Below are 18,994 nucleotides of genomic sequence, written 5' to 3' on the forward strand. Positions count from 1 at the left end.
GGGAGTCGGAGAACTCATCTTTAGATCGTTCGAAATCCATATTTTCAAAAAATCATATTTGTATCATAACATGCGTTCGTTAGCTATCGTGATACGTGTAACGTGTCGATTTCTCGTGAGAGATCAGTATCACACGTATGTTGAACAACGATAATTTTTCTTTTTATGTGAACATAAATGAACTAAGTCTGCTTTATACAATTACATAAAAAACAGAAATGTATGCGGAGGGTATGTTTCGCAAATAAACCCTGGCAGAACGAACATGTTAAATCCAAATTTATGCTGCACGTTACGAAATTTTTCACAATTCTGCAACGTATTTTTAAATATGGATTCAGAAAGATCAGGAAAGCAAGACCCTCGATGACAAATTGACGTGTGTAAAAATTTCAAGGCCGCGTCTAGGTCGAAATGTAATTCCGGAGCAACAAATTCTCTTGCAATATATACATACATAAGCCGTAATCGCGAAAAAGTATCGACTACTCGCCCGCGCGTCACAGGACGATTCCAACTTTCGGCTAAGTTGTACAAATTATACACATTCGCATCCACATTCTCGACGAGGTCGGCGTTCTTATCAGCCTTCGCTCACAGAAGACAACGAGCTACGTGTAGACTCAGTCGTATTGTGTGTTAAGTCCGGAAGATCGGCCGGCAAGCACAACGGTATCGCGCTGGGTCCGTAGATCGCCTCTTGTTCTTCCAATTGTAACGCGAACTGTTCCTCAAGTTTCTGCAATGCGAACGAGAAATATTAGAGGGCTATTCTCTTCATGCACATCGAACGAAAATATAACGTGATGATTTAGCGTGTGAACAAATTGGCAATACAGATGGAATTTAAGAATAAATCTTTTATCCTTTCCGGAATATTGTAATTAGAAGCAGAAGGGTGAACATACCGAGTGAGGTAATATCTATTACTACATTGAACCTTATTTTCAAAATATATATCAAAATAGGAGAAGATGTATCTAAAAATTTAAACCCGACCTCTCTCTCTCTCTCTCTCTCTCTCTCTTTCTATATATATATAGGGTGTCCCATTTATATCCCCCAGGCAAATATCTCGAAAAATATGGAAGATATGAAAAAATATTTCAGACAAAAGTATGGTTTCAAGGGGGATATAAAACAACTATATCAGTTTGTTTATAGATGGCGCCATTTTCGAGATATTCATTGATCATTACTTTTCTTAAATGAAAACCCCAATTTCTTATTACACCATTTTTTTCTATCAATTAATTTAAATAATTTTTGTCTGAAATATTTTTTTATTTACTTAATATCTTTTGAGATATTTAAGGAAAACTTGGTAACCTTTTCAATATTTAACTTACGATATCTCGCTAACTATTTGTCGGAAGAAAAAAAGTACTAGACTTTTTTACTCTATTTGATCTCAAAAATATATTGTTACAATAGTGCCCTAACTTTTGTTAACTTATCGACTTTTGGAAATTTCAAAATCATCAATTAATCAATTAATAAAAATCAGGATGCTATTATAACAATATATTCTTGAAACTAAATAGAGTAAGAAAGTCTAGTACCATTTTTTCTTTCGACAATAAGTTAGCGAAATATCGTAAATTAAATATTGGAAAAGTTACCAAGTTTTCCTTAAATATCTTAAAAAGTATTAGGCAAATAAAAAAATGTTTCAGACAAAAGTTGTTCAAATTAATTGATAGAAAAATATGATATAATAAAAAATTGGGATTTCCATTTAAGAAAAATAACGATCAGTGAATATCTCGAAAGTGGCGTTATCTGTAAACAAACTGATATAGTCGTTTTATGTCCCCCTTAAAACGATGCAACTTTTATCTGAAATATTTTTCCATATCTTCCATACTTTTCGAGATATTTGCCTGGGGGATTTAAAATGGAACACCCTGTATATATATATATATATATATATATATGTGTGTGTGTGTATATATATATGATTTATAAAACAAAATGTATCTAAATATTAAATTCATCTAAAAGAAATTACGTGGTGCAAAAGCAATCGTTTTATAGCTCCTTTTTCCAGATGGAATAGCTTGAAAGATTTGAAAGTTACTCTGTTTCTTTTTTTTATTAATGAAGTGTGCAAAGTAGTAATGGTTAATGTCTCACCCTTAGCTATAGCTTATTCGTAGATATGAGTGCGCGCATATGCATATAATAATGAAATCAACTAAATCAACTAAAAATCATAGTAAACGTCAAACGTTTCGAATTTTCTTCTACAACATAGCGAGAACATGGCTGGGGAACATAGATGAGTATGTGTGTATGTGGTGTGGAGATATTCAGTAATATCCTGGATATTATAGTTACAAAATGTGTCTCTTTTTCTCTTTTTGTCAGATGCATGTCTGAAATGTATCAACCGACAACGTCTTACAAACAATATATTGTAGACTAACCTTGTGACTACTCTGTGCACAGCTTTGAAATCCAATTTGTGGAATCTCTTTATAATTCTATCACGGGGGTTTCTTTTGTGGAGGGTTACATTTGCAAGGATTGTAATATAAACTAGAATATTATATATGTATGTCTGTCTGTGTATGTCTCCCGCTTTCTTTCTTTGTGTGTGTGTGTGTATAATATATGCTATTATTAAACAACCATACGGAACCCTCTTCAAGGAAACCGCTCATTACACGTTACTTCCACTAACTGTAGCACACATAGCCCATGGTAACCGCAACACTTATCCTGTTATTTCCGTAAATTAACTGTTTAAGCTCGTAATTAAGCGACATGACTTACGACACGGTGATTATATCGAAATATATGCAGACGAAACCATACAACACTTGAATCTGTGTTCCAACATAAACATAAGGATACATACACTACGGATTACACTATTACATCTGCCACTTTCGGCATGTTACATCTCGTTTTTGTTCTAATAAATAATCTACCTCAAAAATCTTAATACCTAATTCTACATTAATATGTAATAGAAATCAATGAATCGCACTTTCCTCCTCTTATCATCGGATTTCCTTTCAAATTAGCAGCACAATATTACAGTTTATGAAAGCGAGATAAAATTGAGACATAATATACATATTTATCTACAACAAACGAAATCTTTTTTATAGATCTATCGTAGATTAACAGATAACGAGAATCTTATCTGTCTTTTCCTCATTGTTGGATAAGGACAATCGATCAATCTGCCATTACGTCGCGCAACATGATTCTATTTCAATTGTGCATGTCCTACATGTAGATTTTACATAAATGCTATAACTATTTATCAGCTTCCCAAATCAACGATTCTCCCCCTTTCTCTGTGGACGAATACAAAATACATATTATATTCGAATAGCGACATAAGCAGAAATCAAAGCGCTATTGTACTACCGTTAAAACAGCGTACAGAGTGAGAGCAAAGCAAGGAAGTTTCCGTTAGTTATGTAGTTGCATATGATTCGGAAAGTGTGCTACATAAGCAAGAAAAAATGTTATATACATATGTTTACAAAACAACACGAATTTATACGGTCGTTTGGTGTTGAAATAAATTGCACTAAATTCAGACATTCCGTGCGGGCGGAAAGACGCTGACTTTCAAAACAGTTCATCCTTTTTCTTTTCGAACGCAACAAATGTTCAGTGAGAGAACTTGACTTTTGAGAAGTTTCGCAAAAAAAAAGTTGCCCCATTAGGCGCCGTCAGCAATGCGTTCCGAGCTGCATTCAAAAGAAGTGCATTCGAGCTGTCTTGAAATTCAGCATACACCGCGCTGGACTGAGGAACGGCTCCAGAGAAATTTCTTTTTGCTAATACAAATCACGACAAGAAATATATGTGTATACATATGTATATCCACATGTAATTGCGTGTATTGAGCTGAAACCCAGGCCAGGTCTGACTATATGTACAGTTTCATAATTACACATATACGCGTTTGAAACATTCCTCCATCCTACTCCTGTCTAGGGACGATACATCAACAACAAATACATGAACAAACAAAACATATCAAAGGCACATTTAGATAGACGGGTACTATCTACGGGCAGGTGGTACTAAGTCCGGCTTGGAGTGGCTGCGCGAAAGCATGCCGTTCGTGAAGCCCGAGGGATCGGAACCGGTAATCCGTAACGACACTCTAGGTATGGTGAACGACGGGGAGTTGGGAGTGGAGCGTGGTAAGCGTGGAGATCTCTTCCGAGAGTGGTTGGAAATCACGGCGAATTGTGAGTATTCATAAAAGGGAAGAAAGAGACCACTAAGACCAGAAGAAGAAGTAGGCAAATAGTCTCGGTAGCGTGTTTCCAATGCTTCCTTTTCAGCCGCCAGATCAGCTTCTATTTTCTATAACAAGGTACAACATCAAGACTCATTTCAGTATGTCGCGAGTTGGCACGACGCTTTCTTTTTTTTTTATTTTTTCTTTGACACTTGGATCTGCATCGAGCTCTAAATATATCTCTTCTCCGCTGCCAATTTCTTACACCGATTCCGCGCTTGTCACGTTTCTTATCTTGATTCGACAGAGATTTTAATTTATTAATGATTAGTCATGCAAGAGTCAAGCTCTGCGCGCAAAGCGACGCCGGATGCAAAAGCAGACGGATTCATATCGTAAGAATTACAATGACAATCGATGTTAAATCAATAGAGATACACAGTCAAGTAAAATGTTCGGGAATAAATAAGAGCCAGCGCTGTATTGACCGAGCGAAATTTAATACACCAACGAGAGAAATGTTTAATTTTACAAACGTTTCGGTTATCCATTATTTCCGATCCTCTTGAATGATCATGTTACGATAAAACGTTCATATAAAAATCACTTGAGAATTAATAATGACTATTAAGTATGTTGATAATTATCATTAATTTTCTTATATAATTTTTATACAAATTCTTTTCGATCTTACTGTAACTGTTATCGAAGAGAGTCCGAATGATGAGATTGGGACGTTTGTAAAATAAGAGTTTTTTATGATTCCTTTATCCTCACTCGACTCACAACGCTGACCGCTATTTGCTGCCGAATATTTTACTCGATGACAATCGAGTTCGTCTCTGTTGCATCGATTTACAGAGGCGTTTCGTCACCGTTGCGTCGTTTCAGCGTTGGTTTGCACCGATTTTCGGATCAAACTGAATCTTCACACTGTTATTACAGCAGATGTGTAAGTTGAGAACGAAATTTCGACAGTGGAAAAAAAGCGTATTGCCGAACTAATAGAGAATTATGAGGCAATTATTAGCAGGTCATCGACGATCAATTTTCGCACCCAAAAGAAACATCGACGGGATATAAAAGAAAACGCAATCTTCCAAGAGAAATGAGAAAAAAAAGAGAAATGAATACGGACGTTACCGTATCTCTCATGATGATTTTGTATTTACCTGCTTACGGGGTTTAAGTTGCGCCTTCCATTCGCGAAGATCTTTACCATAGGCCTCCTCCTGCTCCTTCAGTTTCAGCGTCTCGTATTCCATCAGCATCTTCCTCTTCTCATTCTGCAGTTGCTCCAGCTCCTTGATTGTAGCATCGCTCTGCGCTCTTACCTCCTCCAATTGCCTGGAATGCTTCAGTTCGAATCTTTGCTGCTCCGCCCGATACCTCTTCTTCTCGTTCTCCTGGAATTTCTTCAGCTTCTCGCGCTCGGCATCGGGGTCGGGCACTAGCACGGATGACATAGAGATCCTCATGGACTCGCGGAACATCATTTCGCGCGCCTTCATCTCATTGCGGATCCTCTTGGGCAAGTTCCGACGCTCCACCGTCTGCCGCTTGATCAGCTCCTCCTCCTTCCGCTGATTCATCCGCTTCATCTGCTCCAGTTCCTTCTCGTGACGTATCAGCATCTGATGCCGCTGCAGGAAGAATATGTCCTTGAGCTGCCGCTTGAGCAGCTGCTGCTTTTCGTGTATCTGTCGTTCCTCCTGCTCCCAGATGGCGGCTTCTCGGGCGCGCATCAGTTGCTGCTTCTGCTGCAAAAACTGCCGCTCCATCAGCGCAATCTTCTCTCGGTAACCGTCAGAGAGTCTCCGCAGCGACATTTCGTGGCTCTCGTTGAGCTTCTCGAGAAAGAGTTTCTCTCTGTCCTCGTGCTCGGTCTCGAGCTTTTCCTTCCGTATCTTAAAAGCGCTCTTCCTCTTGTCCTTTGGCATCAAGTCGATTTCTTGCTTGAGCAGTCGCAGCTCTTGCTTCAAGCCCTCGCGGAATTGCTTCAGCTCCCTCTCCTGCTCGCTGCGGATCTTTTTGGACGCCAGTCTCAGATCGACTTCTTGCTGCGCCTCCGTACGTTCGATCTGTTGTCTCTGCTGTCTCACGAGCGCATCCAGATCGGACTCCGTGCTACGCTCTAAGATCTGCCGTTCCTGTTCGAACCGTTTCTCTTGCTGGTCCTTGTTGAATTGGGCCTTCTGCGAGAGATCTTGGAACTGCTTCTGCTCCATCTTCTGTAGCATCTTTAGTTCCCGAAGCTCTTGCTTTCGGAATATCTGGTCGTCGTATACCTTGCCGTTCTCGTCGTCGCCGTAGATTACTTTCGACGTTGTTGTCGTCACCACGACACCGTCGATCTCAAACTTCCTCGTGCGCTTTCGCGTCTTCTTCTTCAAATTCATCATCTGTATGTCCTCCTTCGTCCTGGTCGGTCTAGAAGACACCTCACGATTATAGTCAGGTTTACGGCGCAGAACTACCTCCTCGTCGGCTTCCGTCTGCTGAGCTTGGTTCAAGCGATTTTCCTTGTTCGATTCTCTGCTGTCTTGACTGATCGTAGTGGAAATGGACTCAGCATCAGAGCGGTCGATGCTCTTGCTCGGTGTGTGCGATCTGATGGAACTGGAGTCGCTCTGAGACCTGGAACCCTCGAAGCTGTCCGGAGAAACTCGCTTCTCCTTGAGACCCTTGACGTTAATCTCCTTCGGCTTGACCGCTTTTATGATCCTGTCCTCGGTGTGATGCGGTATTTCGTTTTTGATCAAGCCGTTCATCTTCTTCGCACCTCTATCGTACTCGTCCACGTCCGGCGACTCGACAGTCGTGCTGGCGACTATCACCTTGCCGCTCTCATCGCCGCTGTCGCTTTTCAGACTCGATCTTTCGTTCAAGCTTAGATCACTGTGAGAAGAACCAGTGCGAATGACGTTATGCTTCTTGGATATTGACGAGTCCTTCACCTGTTCCTTGTCGTCACCGACCGTGACCACGGAGACATGGCTGGTATCCTGGAGTTCGTCCACGATGGGGCTCACTATAACGACCTCCGATTCATCCAACTTCTTGCCAATTCTCTTGGACACATCGGTGAGTATGATTGGTTGCTCCTGCGGCGTGTACTCCAGACTATCCAGACTAGGAAATCCATCGTCGTCGGTTGAATTATCGTTCACTTGAGTTTTGTTCATCTCGTTGGCGACTATAACGACCTCCGACGTCGGTGAAGTGCGCCGTGGAAGAGGCGTTGTTGCAGTCGTCGCCGAAGTGGCATCCACGAGCACAGGCGGATGCGTCGTTACAACCGTTATCTGGCTGATATTACTCGCTAGACTATTCGACAAGTCTGGCGAGTCGGCAGTAATGTGGACGGTCGATGTATTTAAGCGTACTTCCTGCTCAGGTTGAGTTTTCCCTGCAACATATATTGTAATGTAAGGAAAGAAAAATAATAACAATAAGATATCAAACTTATAAGAGCCAACACAAGATACAGATTGCAATCAGCTTTTTAATAAGTATTATTAAGAAAACTGATTACAATTGACATCTTATGTCGGTTCTTATAGACTTCGTTGAAATAGTTATTATTAAAAGATTCATCACGCAAGCGATATTTTGGCGTTTACAGGCTTGTTTTCATTTATTGATCATATATCTGACAACTGACATAATTGTATTTTTGTCAAAAGAAAAAAAAAAGTAATTAAATAAACAACAGAAATAATCTTTTCTATAATAGAACAGAAATAAACATTTGTATAATAGAAATGTGTGATATTAATATTTATATTTTTAGACATTATTAACATAGTATTAAAATATTATTTTTTAGACTGAATATTAAGAAAAAGTTGACTGTTACCTGTAATAACGACTATGTTTTCCCCGCTGCTTCTTCTCGAGCCGTTTCTGCTTCTGATCGGCGTCGATGTGATTACTGACACGTTAATTCCGGAATCCTGTTTCTCCGAGCTCTTGTCATCCGAGCTTACCGCATCCTCTTGTTCCGTGCTCGACCATTTCCTGCTGTCCGTTTTCGTGTGCAGTTCGTCCGAGAAGCTCTCCAGAGAATCGTTTCTGGACGATCCCGCGCTGCGGCTCTTCGCGGGACCCTCAGTCTTTGTTACGCCGAATTGCGTTTTGATATCCTCTGTTGAGCTTGCTTTAACGCTGTTCTTCTCCGATAGGAACGTCGACGCGACCGATATGTGCTTCAGTGTTTCCATCGAGGTGTTGGTCGTCATTTTCTTGGAGTCCATAGACAATCGCTTCTCCAATACGGCGTTCAGTTTTTCCCCGACGGACTTTCGTTTCTCCTCTAAACTCTTATAGTCTTCCTTCTCTCGCGATTGTAAGTTGTAATTCGTTACATCGTCAACGGATGACAGTTTGTTTTCGGTTCTAAATTAAAATATCATTCGTGATAAGTAGATTCGTGACATTTTTATTATTTCGAATTCAACTTTATCTCCAATAATAAGCTAGCAATGAAGATTAAGAAATAAATAATTAGAAATTAGTAAAAATAAAAAGCAATAGAAGTAATAAAAATAAAGAGACGAATATAAAATACTTACTCATCCTTATCTTGCAAAGATAATTGTTTATTATATATTATCTTCGACAAATCCTCGATCATTTCTGGCTTAACGGGTGCCGATTTGCGCTTTTCATTTATGCCTAATTGTTTCTTCGAAGGACTCGATTTGTTGTTCATTAATTTTTGTTGATTCTCGAATCGCTTAATATTGTCAAGCAGTTTGCCTCTGTCTTCGCTCTCCAATTTTTTCACCTTTTCAGAACTCTCCATAAAATCGTTTTGATCTTCTACCTCCGAATTTCTTTGCTCCTTAATGTTTGTCGCTTGCTGATCTGCCATCTTTTCGTTGTGTGGCAATTTGCTAACTTGCTGCGATTTATTATCTTCAGTAGATTTCTGTTTGTCCGCTAGATTCACGATGTTCACTTTCTCGAGGTCCTTCAAGCCATTCTCTTTCTCCTCGTTTTTACTATCTTGACGCATAGGTGGTGGTGGAGGCGCTGGCCCTTTATCTCGAGATAATCTACGCTCACTTGTTTCGCTTGGCGGTGGTTTAGGTGCCTGCGCAAATAATTTTTATGTTCTTAATATATCTTTCCTCTTTCTCGTCGTTCTGAAAACTACTAGGATATCTTTTTAGTGGCAAAGTTGAAAAATATCAATTTTCTGCACAATTGTCAGTCTCAAAAGAATTTAACATTTCAGAATGAAATTCTCTGTCCAGACTATATGACTTTAAATTGCTCTGATTTTCCGATTCTTTTAGAGAAACTTAACATTTCAAAACCTAAAAATTATTTTGTATACCTGTTTCTTCTCGATAGGTTGTTGTATATTTTCTTTGGACTCGGCCTTACGTAATCTCTTATTCTTATCCTCTTTCTCACCGTCCCGATTGATCTCGCGTTTGTGACTTTCCTCCTTCTTCACAAATGCAGGTAATGCCACGAGATTTTCTTTATCAGCAACTGGAAATGAACAAGGATGAGAATGTGTATACATAAGAATGTGTATTGCGTTATGTACGCCAGATACATATTCCTCATGGAGGAAGGAAGGAGTGATATTTACTCTTAACATCGGCATCAGTGCGCGTAGATGCGGAGTCATCTACGATTTGATCCAGCTCCAGTGGAAGCTGAGATGTGCGTTGCTCCTGAAATACAAATACATACGTTAATTCACAGATATAAGGAGCGAAGAAAGAAAGAGCTCCGTCTCTATTCTCAATCTTTTGATCCTCACTACATACCGCAAATGACATGATATCAAGTAGCCAGATACTCTGACAGGGATATAAACTAATGTCAGAGTTTGCAGATTACAGTTACAATTTACAATTTATCACTCGAATAGAAAGAATATATGAACAGTTGCAAAAAAGAAGAATACACAGTTATTGGTCTAAAGACAGAATGGAGCATTGAGAATGATTGAATACTATCCCATGCTGTAGATGACATACAGAAAACATGACATACAAAAAACTCTCTCATATTGACATATATTGATGTATTGGTGTTATGCCTTAAGATTATGTATAACGTGATTCACTCAGGATTAGTATTAATCCTGTCGTCACACATGACGCAACGGCGCAAACTACTAACCTGGCACGCATTGGGGTAATGAGGCTGGCGAGGGCCAGGAGAACCGCATGCACAGCCAAAGTAATTACATTATCACAAACACATTCATCATAATCACACGATATACTTTTTATGTATATGTCGAATATTTTATACTACGAGATTACCCTATAGATATATTCTCAATCCTAGATAAGTAACGTTATTTTTAATTTTAACTTGACAATATGTAACACCAAGCGCGTTTCTCGGACTAATATAAATTCCCCATTCAAAATTATACATGAAAACTACATTAAACGTAAAACCAAAAAGGACAATAATTACAAATTATAAATGACTTGATTTAAGTCAATTTGTTGATAATATATATGTATGGTAATATAGTGTTACTCAAACACATAGAACGAGCGTGTTACCATTAAGATTAATAGTGACAATTAATAAACTTATTCTTTAAATTTCTTGAGTAAAATTTTACTTGAAGAATAAAATGATAATAAAAATACTCGAATTCGAGTAATTTTGTATTCGTATACAAAAAATTCTGTATTCTGAATCGATGAGTGGATCTTTTCACTCCAAATTAAAGAATAATTCTGATGTATTTTACCATCGCAGAAACAAACTTACTCCAATCAACTAAAATATTCATTCATTCTTACAGAAAGTCAGGACCCACTAATTCATTCGAGATGTTTATTCATTTAGAATAAGGTTTTGCTACAAGAAATTTAGAGAGTTCCACATGTTCAAAATTAAATAGTGACAGAATTAAATTCGTGCATTTTACTCGTCATTACTGATCTAGGATTAATGACTCAATTGATGACAATTCAAGATGAGAACAAAGTTCTTAACAGATCCGAATTTTAAATGCATGCATCATTGTAATATTCAAATAAAGAGTGACATCATGCTATATAAGTATAAACAGTCATCTCTATTCCTCTTGTTCAAGGAAAAATTTATCCTTTTATCAGCAAACATTTTTGTTCTTTCATAGCATTTGTCGGAACTACTAGTTCTAACTGGATACGACAATTATCTCGATAATCTATTTTCTGCCAATGTTCTCTTTACAAGTAGACAAGGCTAAGATGAGACATATATGTTTCATCTAAAAGCAGCTTACCAATTCGCTGATATTGTTCTCTGTGTTTTTTCGTTTTTTTCGCCTTCTATAATGACGGAAGCATGTAACAGTGTGTATACATGTTAATTTTGCATCATAAAAAAGCCGTATGTGTAACTATTTGGACGATGAAATGGATATTATACAGGGTGTCCCATTTTAATGTCCTACCCCAAATAACTCTTCAGTAGTGAAGTTTCAAGGAAAATGATCTCAATAAAAGTTGTAAGGATTTAAGTGAGCTACCTTATGATGATCTTGACTTTGATCTTAACCTCTATTTTTAAGGTCATTTGAAGGTCAACTTGCGTTTTTTAAATGAGAATCCTTATTTTTTATTACACTGTTATTTTCTATTATTTAATTTGAACAACTTTTCTAAACATCTAAAACATTTTTTTATTTGTCTAATATTTTTTGAAATATTTGAGGAAAACTTGATAACTTTTTCAATATTTAACTTACGATATCTCGCTAACTATTTGTCGGAAGAAAAAGTGGTACTAGACTTTCTTACTTTACTTAGTCTCAAGAATATATTGTTACAATAACGCCTTGACTTTTATTAACTTACTGATTTTTGGAAATTTCAAAATCATCAAATTAACAAAAATCAGGGCGCTATTATAACAATATATTCTTGAGACTAAGTAAAGCAAGAAAGTTTAGTACTACTTTTTTTTCCGACAAATAATTAGCAAGATATCGTAAGTTAAATATTGAAAAAGTTATCAAATTTTCCTCAAATATTTCAAAAAATATTAGACAAAAAAAAATGTTTTAGATGTTTAGAAAAGTTGTTCAAATTAACTAGTAGAAAAAAAACAGTGTAATAAAAAATAAGGGTTCCTATTTAAAAAACACAAGTTGACCTTCAAATGACCTTGAAAATGGAGGTCAAGGTCAAAGTCAAGGTCATCATAAGGTAGCATACTTAAATCCCTACAACTTTTATTGAGATTATTTTCCTTGAAACTTCAATACTGAAGAGGTATTTGGGGTGGGACATTAAAATGGGACACCCTGTATACCATGCTTATATACCATATGCTGTCGCGTTAAGAAAATACGGACTCTCCTTGCACTAGAATAAAATTCCCCACGAGAAAATGAAGCTTTTGATGTTAAACTATTGTTTATGCAGTTTTAGTGCATCTACGGTAGAAACTAATGCACAAGAGAAAAAACTTTATTAAAACGATCTTTCGCGTAAAGCGCATGTGTTAGATTGTAGTTGAAGAATCATGCAAGGAATATGCGGCTGCATAATTGCGAGATGTACGTTTCCCGAGTACGAAATGCATCTTCGCACGTTATTTATATTCAATTGTACGAATCGAAAACTATCTCAGACTAATCGTATATTCTGCTTTTATCGCGCACATGGTTCGCATAATTAACATGTACATAAAGAACATGAGAATAAGAAGAATAAGGTTGAGAAAGTAGAAGAAAGTAAAACCTACCTCCGCCTCCTCGTCCACTAATTCCTCTTCGACAACATCCGCTTTATATTCAAGCAACAAATCTCTGACAGGTTTTGGATCTAAATTTCGGCTTATAAACGGATGTTTTAACAAATCGTCAGCTGTAGGTCGTGAGCTCGGGTCCTTTATAAGTGCTTTAGCAATAAAATCATTAAATTCCTTACTCCATTTTCCCGGCTGATCTAGTTTCGGAGGATCGCTTTTCTGTATTTTAAGTAGCACTCGCATCGGCGACATTTCGTGGTTCGGTGGTTCCATTTGTGCAAACTCTATTAGAGTTATACCAAGAGACCAGATATCCACCTGAACGATTAAGTTTACGTCTGTATGTAAAACTTTGAATTACGCGCAAAGGATGAAAAATATGCGCGCTCAATTCAAAATTACATTTCCCCTATTCAAACCATTTACCATTTCCCAGTTTTTCTCGATATAATGTACACGTGATATGTGTATATCGATATGATATACAGCGTGGCCTACCTTAAAATCATAAGGATTGTCTCTGAATGTTTCGCACAACACAACCTCGGGTGCCATCCAATAAGGAGTGCCAATAAATGTATCGTGTTTTTGCAAAGTATGTTTGTTCTTTGCAGATACTCCGAAATCAGCTACAATTAAAAATATTTTGATTTGTGAAACAATTATAATTGGAAGATGATCATAATTATAAAACAAATATAAACAATTGTAACTAAAAAACAACACAAAAATATCAACTGCTACAATAGAATAATATGATAAAATAAGCTATAACAAAAGAGGTCCAGTGTAGCGAAAGATCGGTCAAAGATGGAATTTTTACCTATTTTAACACCTCCCGCCATAGTCAGCAAAACATTTCCTGCCTTTAAATCCCTGTGTATGACTTTGGACTTGTGCAAGAAGGCGAGACCCTTCGTCATGTGCTGACAGATATACGCGATCTGCGTTTCTGTCAGTGCTTTTTCCAACTCAACCATTATAGAGTCCACAGCACCGCCATCGCAATATTCGATCAACATCTATGCAAATATTTTCCTTTTTAATTTCAAAGTAATCGAGATTAATTTTATAAAAATACACACTTTTATAAAAATTTTATAAAAATATGATCTTTTCATACTAGAAATAATTAAATGAGAACTTGTATACTATATAGTACAGTAGAGTTGATAGATCAAACAGTTACATCAAAATATAAGTTGCTCAATTTGTTGTTGAGAAACAACATAACGTACCCACAATTTTCCTTCAATAAAATACGCTTCATGTAATTCGACAATATTAGGATGCTTGCATTCCGATAAGATATCTATCTCAATCATAAAGTCGCTTAGGTCATCCTCTCCCTCTAAGGCACACATTTTGGCCGCAGCAAGCTGATTGGACTGCTTGTGCTGTGCCTATGGTAAATAGTAAATCATTAAATGAGATAAATCAATCAGAAAGAGGCAACGAACTCGATGAAATGGGGGAAAGATTTTTTTCTCATCCAATGTTACCTTGTAAACTTTGCCAAACGCACCGTCTCCTAGTTCACCCACCATTTCCCAAAATTCTTCCGGATTGCAGTCCATTTTAATGTTGTTATATAATTTCTTTTTTTTCGCGTCATTACCACCAAAGTGGAAGGCCTTCTTTAGATTTGATAAGAACGACATTTTGGCGGTTATATTTCGAAATACTCGCAAGTACACTCAAGCCAGGCTTCTATTACATTTGAACACACTGAGTACACCCCCAACAATACCACCGTCTACTATACAAAGCACAGCGATTATATAACAATGGTGTATTAAATTTATAGTAAAATATAAACTTCACTCAATGAGCTCGCGAAGGACTCAATAACTATTATCATTCAGCACTCTCTGTAACGTGTTTAAAACAATGTGTCCCCTTCCTGCGTCACTTTACGCAAAGTTCACATTATTCCAATATTTTTCTTTTTTAGATCCCTGCTGGATACCAAGGGATCGTGCCACATCTCTCCCGCATCTTTGTGGGGTTCTAAGTCACAGTTATCGTCGTATCCGAATCGTTGCAGATATAGATGAGAAGAGTGCGACCCATCGCTGATAATCTCCAACGATTGTATCACGAATACTGAGCGAATACTGAATCAAATTCTGAAACAGAGATACACAATTTGTTAGTTAAACAACCATTTCTGTAAATAACAGTGTGAACTTTATCTTACCCTGATACTGTTTTAGATCTCACCAGATAATTTCAGATAGATCAGATTTATCCATAGTTCTATACTACACTCTACTTAATTCATTGAAGATTGAAGAGTTAAAGAGTACTTGTTCTACTTAGTACAATGTATGGTAATAATGTTTCACATTTGTTCCCATAACACAACTTTAATAGCGGTGAATAATGTAGAAATTTCATTGATAGAGAAAACTAGGACAGAGTCAGCAGAGCAACATTCCATCACAGACAAAACTTTCATCTTTATGTTGATTAAAATTGAGAGATAATGTGCCTGCATATATACATATAATTTTAATAAATTTGTAACAAATGTGCTTGTAATATTCTTCAGAGATAACAATCTATTAAAAGAGACAGAGAACACGACACACACACACACACACACACACAAATATATATGTGTAAGAGTAATGATTTATGACAGATAAAGCAGCAGTTTTAGAAAAATTAGATATCATTGATAAGCGCACAAAAATTACTATCGTCAACCAGATGCCTTTGAAAGGATACAAAAGAATGTATAATAAATCTCTGTAGGAAAAATTCCAGATAACACCGCGAGGAAGGCTGACTAATTGCAAACAAAATGACATTCTACGTTTCTATTCTCAAACTATCTACTCCGTCCGTCAAAAAATTATTTCGTTCCTTTAAAATAAACAGAGGACGAAACAGAGTCAGGCTTTTCCAAAGAGCAAACACAGAGAGAGAGAGACACACCAACACACACTGCACTTCGCTTCCCTTGAAACAGAGGAAAAGGGGGAGGAAATAATAGTGTCAAATACGCCGATCGTCGAGTATTTCCTTATAACTCGTGAAAGCATTTTGAGTGGGCAGTGAGACTTATGGAACGTCCGGTCGTTAGGACGAGGAGAAAATTCAATTAAGCCACGAGCTCGCGGACGCCGATGTGAGACGATACGACCTACGTGCAAACAGGCCGGGTGTAAAGGAAATAAAAATGTGTACGGGCAAGCAGCGAGATGCAAGCTCGTCCACCTTTGTGTGAACTTCGGAGCTGATAATCTTTTTTAGTGCTGCGAGAAACGGTGGTCTGTTGTCCTCCTCCTTGTCGTCGTCATCCGAGCTCGTCGCTCGTAATCGATAGTGCCGCCGCTACCCCTCGATCGCGTTTACATCTCACGGTAAAGCGATTATGCAGCAAACGGAAACGCAGTGGCGAGTGCGGCAGCGTAACGGCCGATAAGAGCGGAGTCGCCGACGAAATGAAAGACCGAGGAGCAGGGAACGATGAAAAGCACACACACGGTGAGAGAGCGACAGAGACGACGAGAGAGAGAGAGAGAGAAAGAAAGAGAGAGAGAGAGAAAGGAGAGAAGGGGAGGGAGAGAAGGGGAGAGAGAGAGGAAGAGGGAGGGAGAGAGAGATCGGACAAGAGTCTATGACAGGTGTTGACCATTCGGTCACGCGGTTTGACACAATTTTGACAAGTAGTAACCTTAGAAGTCACGCCTGCCTTGTCGACGTGAACGTCGCCGTTCGTTGCTCGATTTACCGAAATCCTGCTCTCGCACGCACTCGCGTATGCGCGTGGCTGCCCATCCGCGAGGAAAGCGGTTAGACTTTGGCCATACGAACACGCGCGAGCGCGCTGCGGGAAATCGGGCTACGCACGGCCGTTGACGTACGATTGACGAGGAAACTAAAAAACAGTCGTACGTCGATGACGACGTACTGGCGTTAAAACTCGAGAGATCGCGATGCGATTACAACCGCGCGTATTTGTACGCAACGTACCACGGTATTAGTCTGTCTATCGATTGTCACCCGCGACGGACGAACTGACAGATCGGCCGATTCTCCGTCGCTCTCGGTCGCCGCGAGTTCCTAGGATTCTCCCCTTCCCCTTTCTTCGCGCTTGGAAGAATGAATATAGGCCCTCGTCGTTGGAGACACGAAGGTGCAAAAAAGTGTAGTCGAAGGGGTAGAAACATCGCATCTTTTTCTCTCTCTTTATCTATCTCTCTCTCGTTCGCTGTCTCTTGATGCAAGTAGAAAGGTAGCCACCACTGCTGGCTTCAAGCTGCTTCGGACGAATCGCTCTAGCTGAGGCGACGTCGTCCGCGTGCAGCTTCGGAGTGGGTCGCGTGCTGAGGCAACGGCGACGAGTAACATCGTCGTCGTCGGTAATGGCGAGACAACGATATCTCACGAGGAACATCTCGAGATGCACGCGAGAAAAAGAGAGACGGAGGAAAAGAGAAGCTCTTTGCTTACCTGCTCCGTACGACGTTCGTAAGCGCGGTGCTGGCCGAGGTTCTGGATACGACACCGTTTCTTCTTCCCCCGCCCTCGCTGCAAGATCCGCCGGAATGTAGCCGCTATCGGGTCGACGAAGCGTCTCGTTGCGCAGGCTCGTTCATCGAGAACGTACGACGCACACTACTTGCACGCGCGTGAGCGAGCGAGCGGGCGAACGAACGATTGATCGTGCGCCGCGACTATCCGAGGACTATCTCCTGCGACGAAGATCAGTAAACTCGGCGGAGCTGTGCACGTATACGGCCATTTTCAGCACCACTCACTACTACCGCAAGCTGTCGCACGCGCGATGCACACAGGCATACGCGCACGGATGCTTCACCACGCCTGGAAGTGACGTACCGAGTCGCCAGTGCCGTACACACGATGCGTGGATCCTCGACATTTTCGGCCATGACATACAGGGTTTGTTCTTTTCAGCTGAACTAGTACTGCATTTAAACTGCATTGGTTCAGAACTAGGAGTCTGTTCTTTATAGCTGCACTGCTGAACTAGTGCAATAAGTTAAAATGAGACAACTATATTTTTTCTCATTCTAACTTATTGCACTAGTTCAGCAGTGCAGCTATAAAGAACAGACCATAGAACTGACGAGTACAGCAAAAGTTCATGGGTACACTCGCGGACATAATAGTAAATGCCCGCTTTTTGCAACTTTCGGAACGCATCCCGACTCGAGAAGAATGAGAATCACTGCTCCGCCTGCGGAGCACGCCTGCGCAGTGACTCACAACGAAAGGCGAGAAATGAAATATATGCAGTGGGTCCATAGACACAGGGTGCGTTCCGTTTCACGCATATGCGCGCATTTATCTATAGTTTATGTCACGTATACTATAAAAAATGCGCGCATTGCGTGAAACAGAACGCATCCATAGGAATATACGGATAGAGCATAGAGTTGCGGGGGGATAAGGGCCAGAGCACAGACTTCTGCAAAACGCATAATACACAACGCATAAGAGAATCAACCAATCAGAGTTCTTCATTTCTGTCCTGAGGAGAGAAATGAAGAACTAATTGGTTTATTCTCTTATGTGTTATGTATTATGTGTTATGCAAAAGCCTGTGTTCTTGCCCTAACCAGTGCGACGAGGTAAACTATGCCTAAATCTAATTGGTGGTTGTGCCGTGTGTAAAGCCAGCGGCACACGGTGCTTATTTTCGTGCTGGATTGCTTGCTGGATGAAAATATTGCATTCTGATTGGTGCATTTCCATCCATCTTCGAAAATATACCAATCAGAACGCAGTATTTTCATCCAGCAAGCAATCCAGCACGAAAACAAGCACCGTGTGCCGCTGGCTTAAGATTTGATACATACATATATGTATATGAAGTTGTGTGTGAGTGAAATTATGAAAAAAAGACACATGTATAACCTCTGCAAAATACTGTCAGTGTAAATAGTTCTTATCATTTTGTTACATTTACTATTTGCTAGTGACAGTCAAGTCGTTGCATCATATGCTCTGATATGCACACTATTGTAGCCAATGAAACTTAGGCACAGTCGTCCTCCGCATTTCAGCACA

The 18,994-nt window shown here is 39.2% G+C and overlaps 1 protein-coding gene across 7 annotated transcripts; it reads right to left on the bottom strand.

Moving 5' to 3' along the window:
- Positions 1-83: 83 nt before the first annotated feature.
- On the bottom strand, positions 84-17,784 carry Slik (Sterile20-like kinase). Of its 7 annotated transcripts, none has more exons than XM_025306399.1 (15): positions 17,414-17,784; positions 14,452-15,078; positions 14,188-14,352; positions 13,773-13,971; positions 13,448-13,578; positions 12,944-13,267; positions 11,478-11,523; positions 10,364-10,410; positions 9,825-9,909; positions 9,561-9,721; positions 8,791-9,314; positions 8,076-8,614; positions 5,389-7,625; positions 2,430-4,341; positions 84-739 (listed from the first exon to the last, which is right to left on the bottom strand). In XM_025306399.1, exons 2-14 carry the CDS (start codon positions 14,608-14,610, stop codon positions 4,033-4,035), a joined length of 4,926 nt encoding a protein of 1,641 aa, XP_025162184.1. In that variant the 5' UTR covers positions 14,611-15,078; positions 17,414-17,784; the 3' UTR covers positions 84-739; positions 2,430-4,032. The 7 variants fall into 7 exon arrangements, with proteins under 7 accessions (XP_025162184.1, XP_025162188.1, XP_025162187.1 ...); XM_025306403.1 differs by having other exon boundaries at positions 4,263-4,341; positions 10,364-10,419; XM_025306402.1 differs by having other exon boundaries at positions 4,254-4,341; positions 10,364-10,419.
- Positions 17,785-18,994: the final 1,210 nt, after the last annotated feature.

The sequence above is a fragment of the Harpegnathos saltator genome, unplaced genomic scaffold (genome assembly GCF_003227715.2).
Source record: "Harpegnathos saltator strain DR-91 unplaced genomic scaffold, Hsal_v8.6 scaffold779, whole genome shotgun sequence".
Taxonomy (NCBI): domain Eukaryota; kingdom Metazoa; phylum Arthropoda; class Insecta; order Hymenoptera; family Formicidae; genus Harpegnathos; species Harpegnathos saltator.

Excerpts from the sequence above, each read along its gene's own strand:
- Slik (XM_025306398.1), bottom strand. The coding sequence starts at position 14,610 with ATGTCGTTCTTATCAAATCTAAAGAAGGCCTTCCACTTTGGTGGTAAT. Across the intron at positions 10,420-11,477 it reads AGAACAATATCAGCGAATTG|GCTGTGCATGCGGTTCTCCT; the intron begins GTAAGCTGCTTT and ends GTAATTACTTTG. Across the intron at positions 9,315-9,560 it reads AACCTATCGAGAAGAAACAG|GCACCTAAACCACCGCCAAG; the intron begins GTATACAAAATA and ends TTATTTGCGCAG.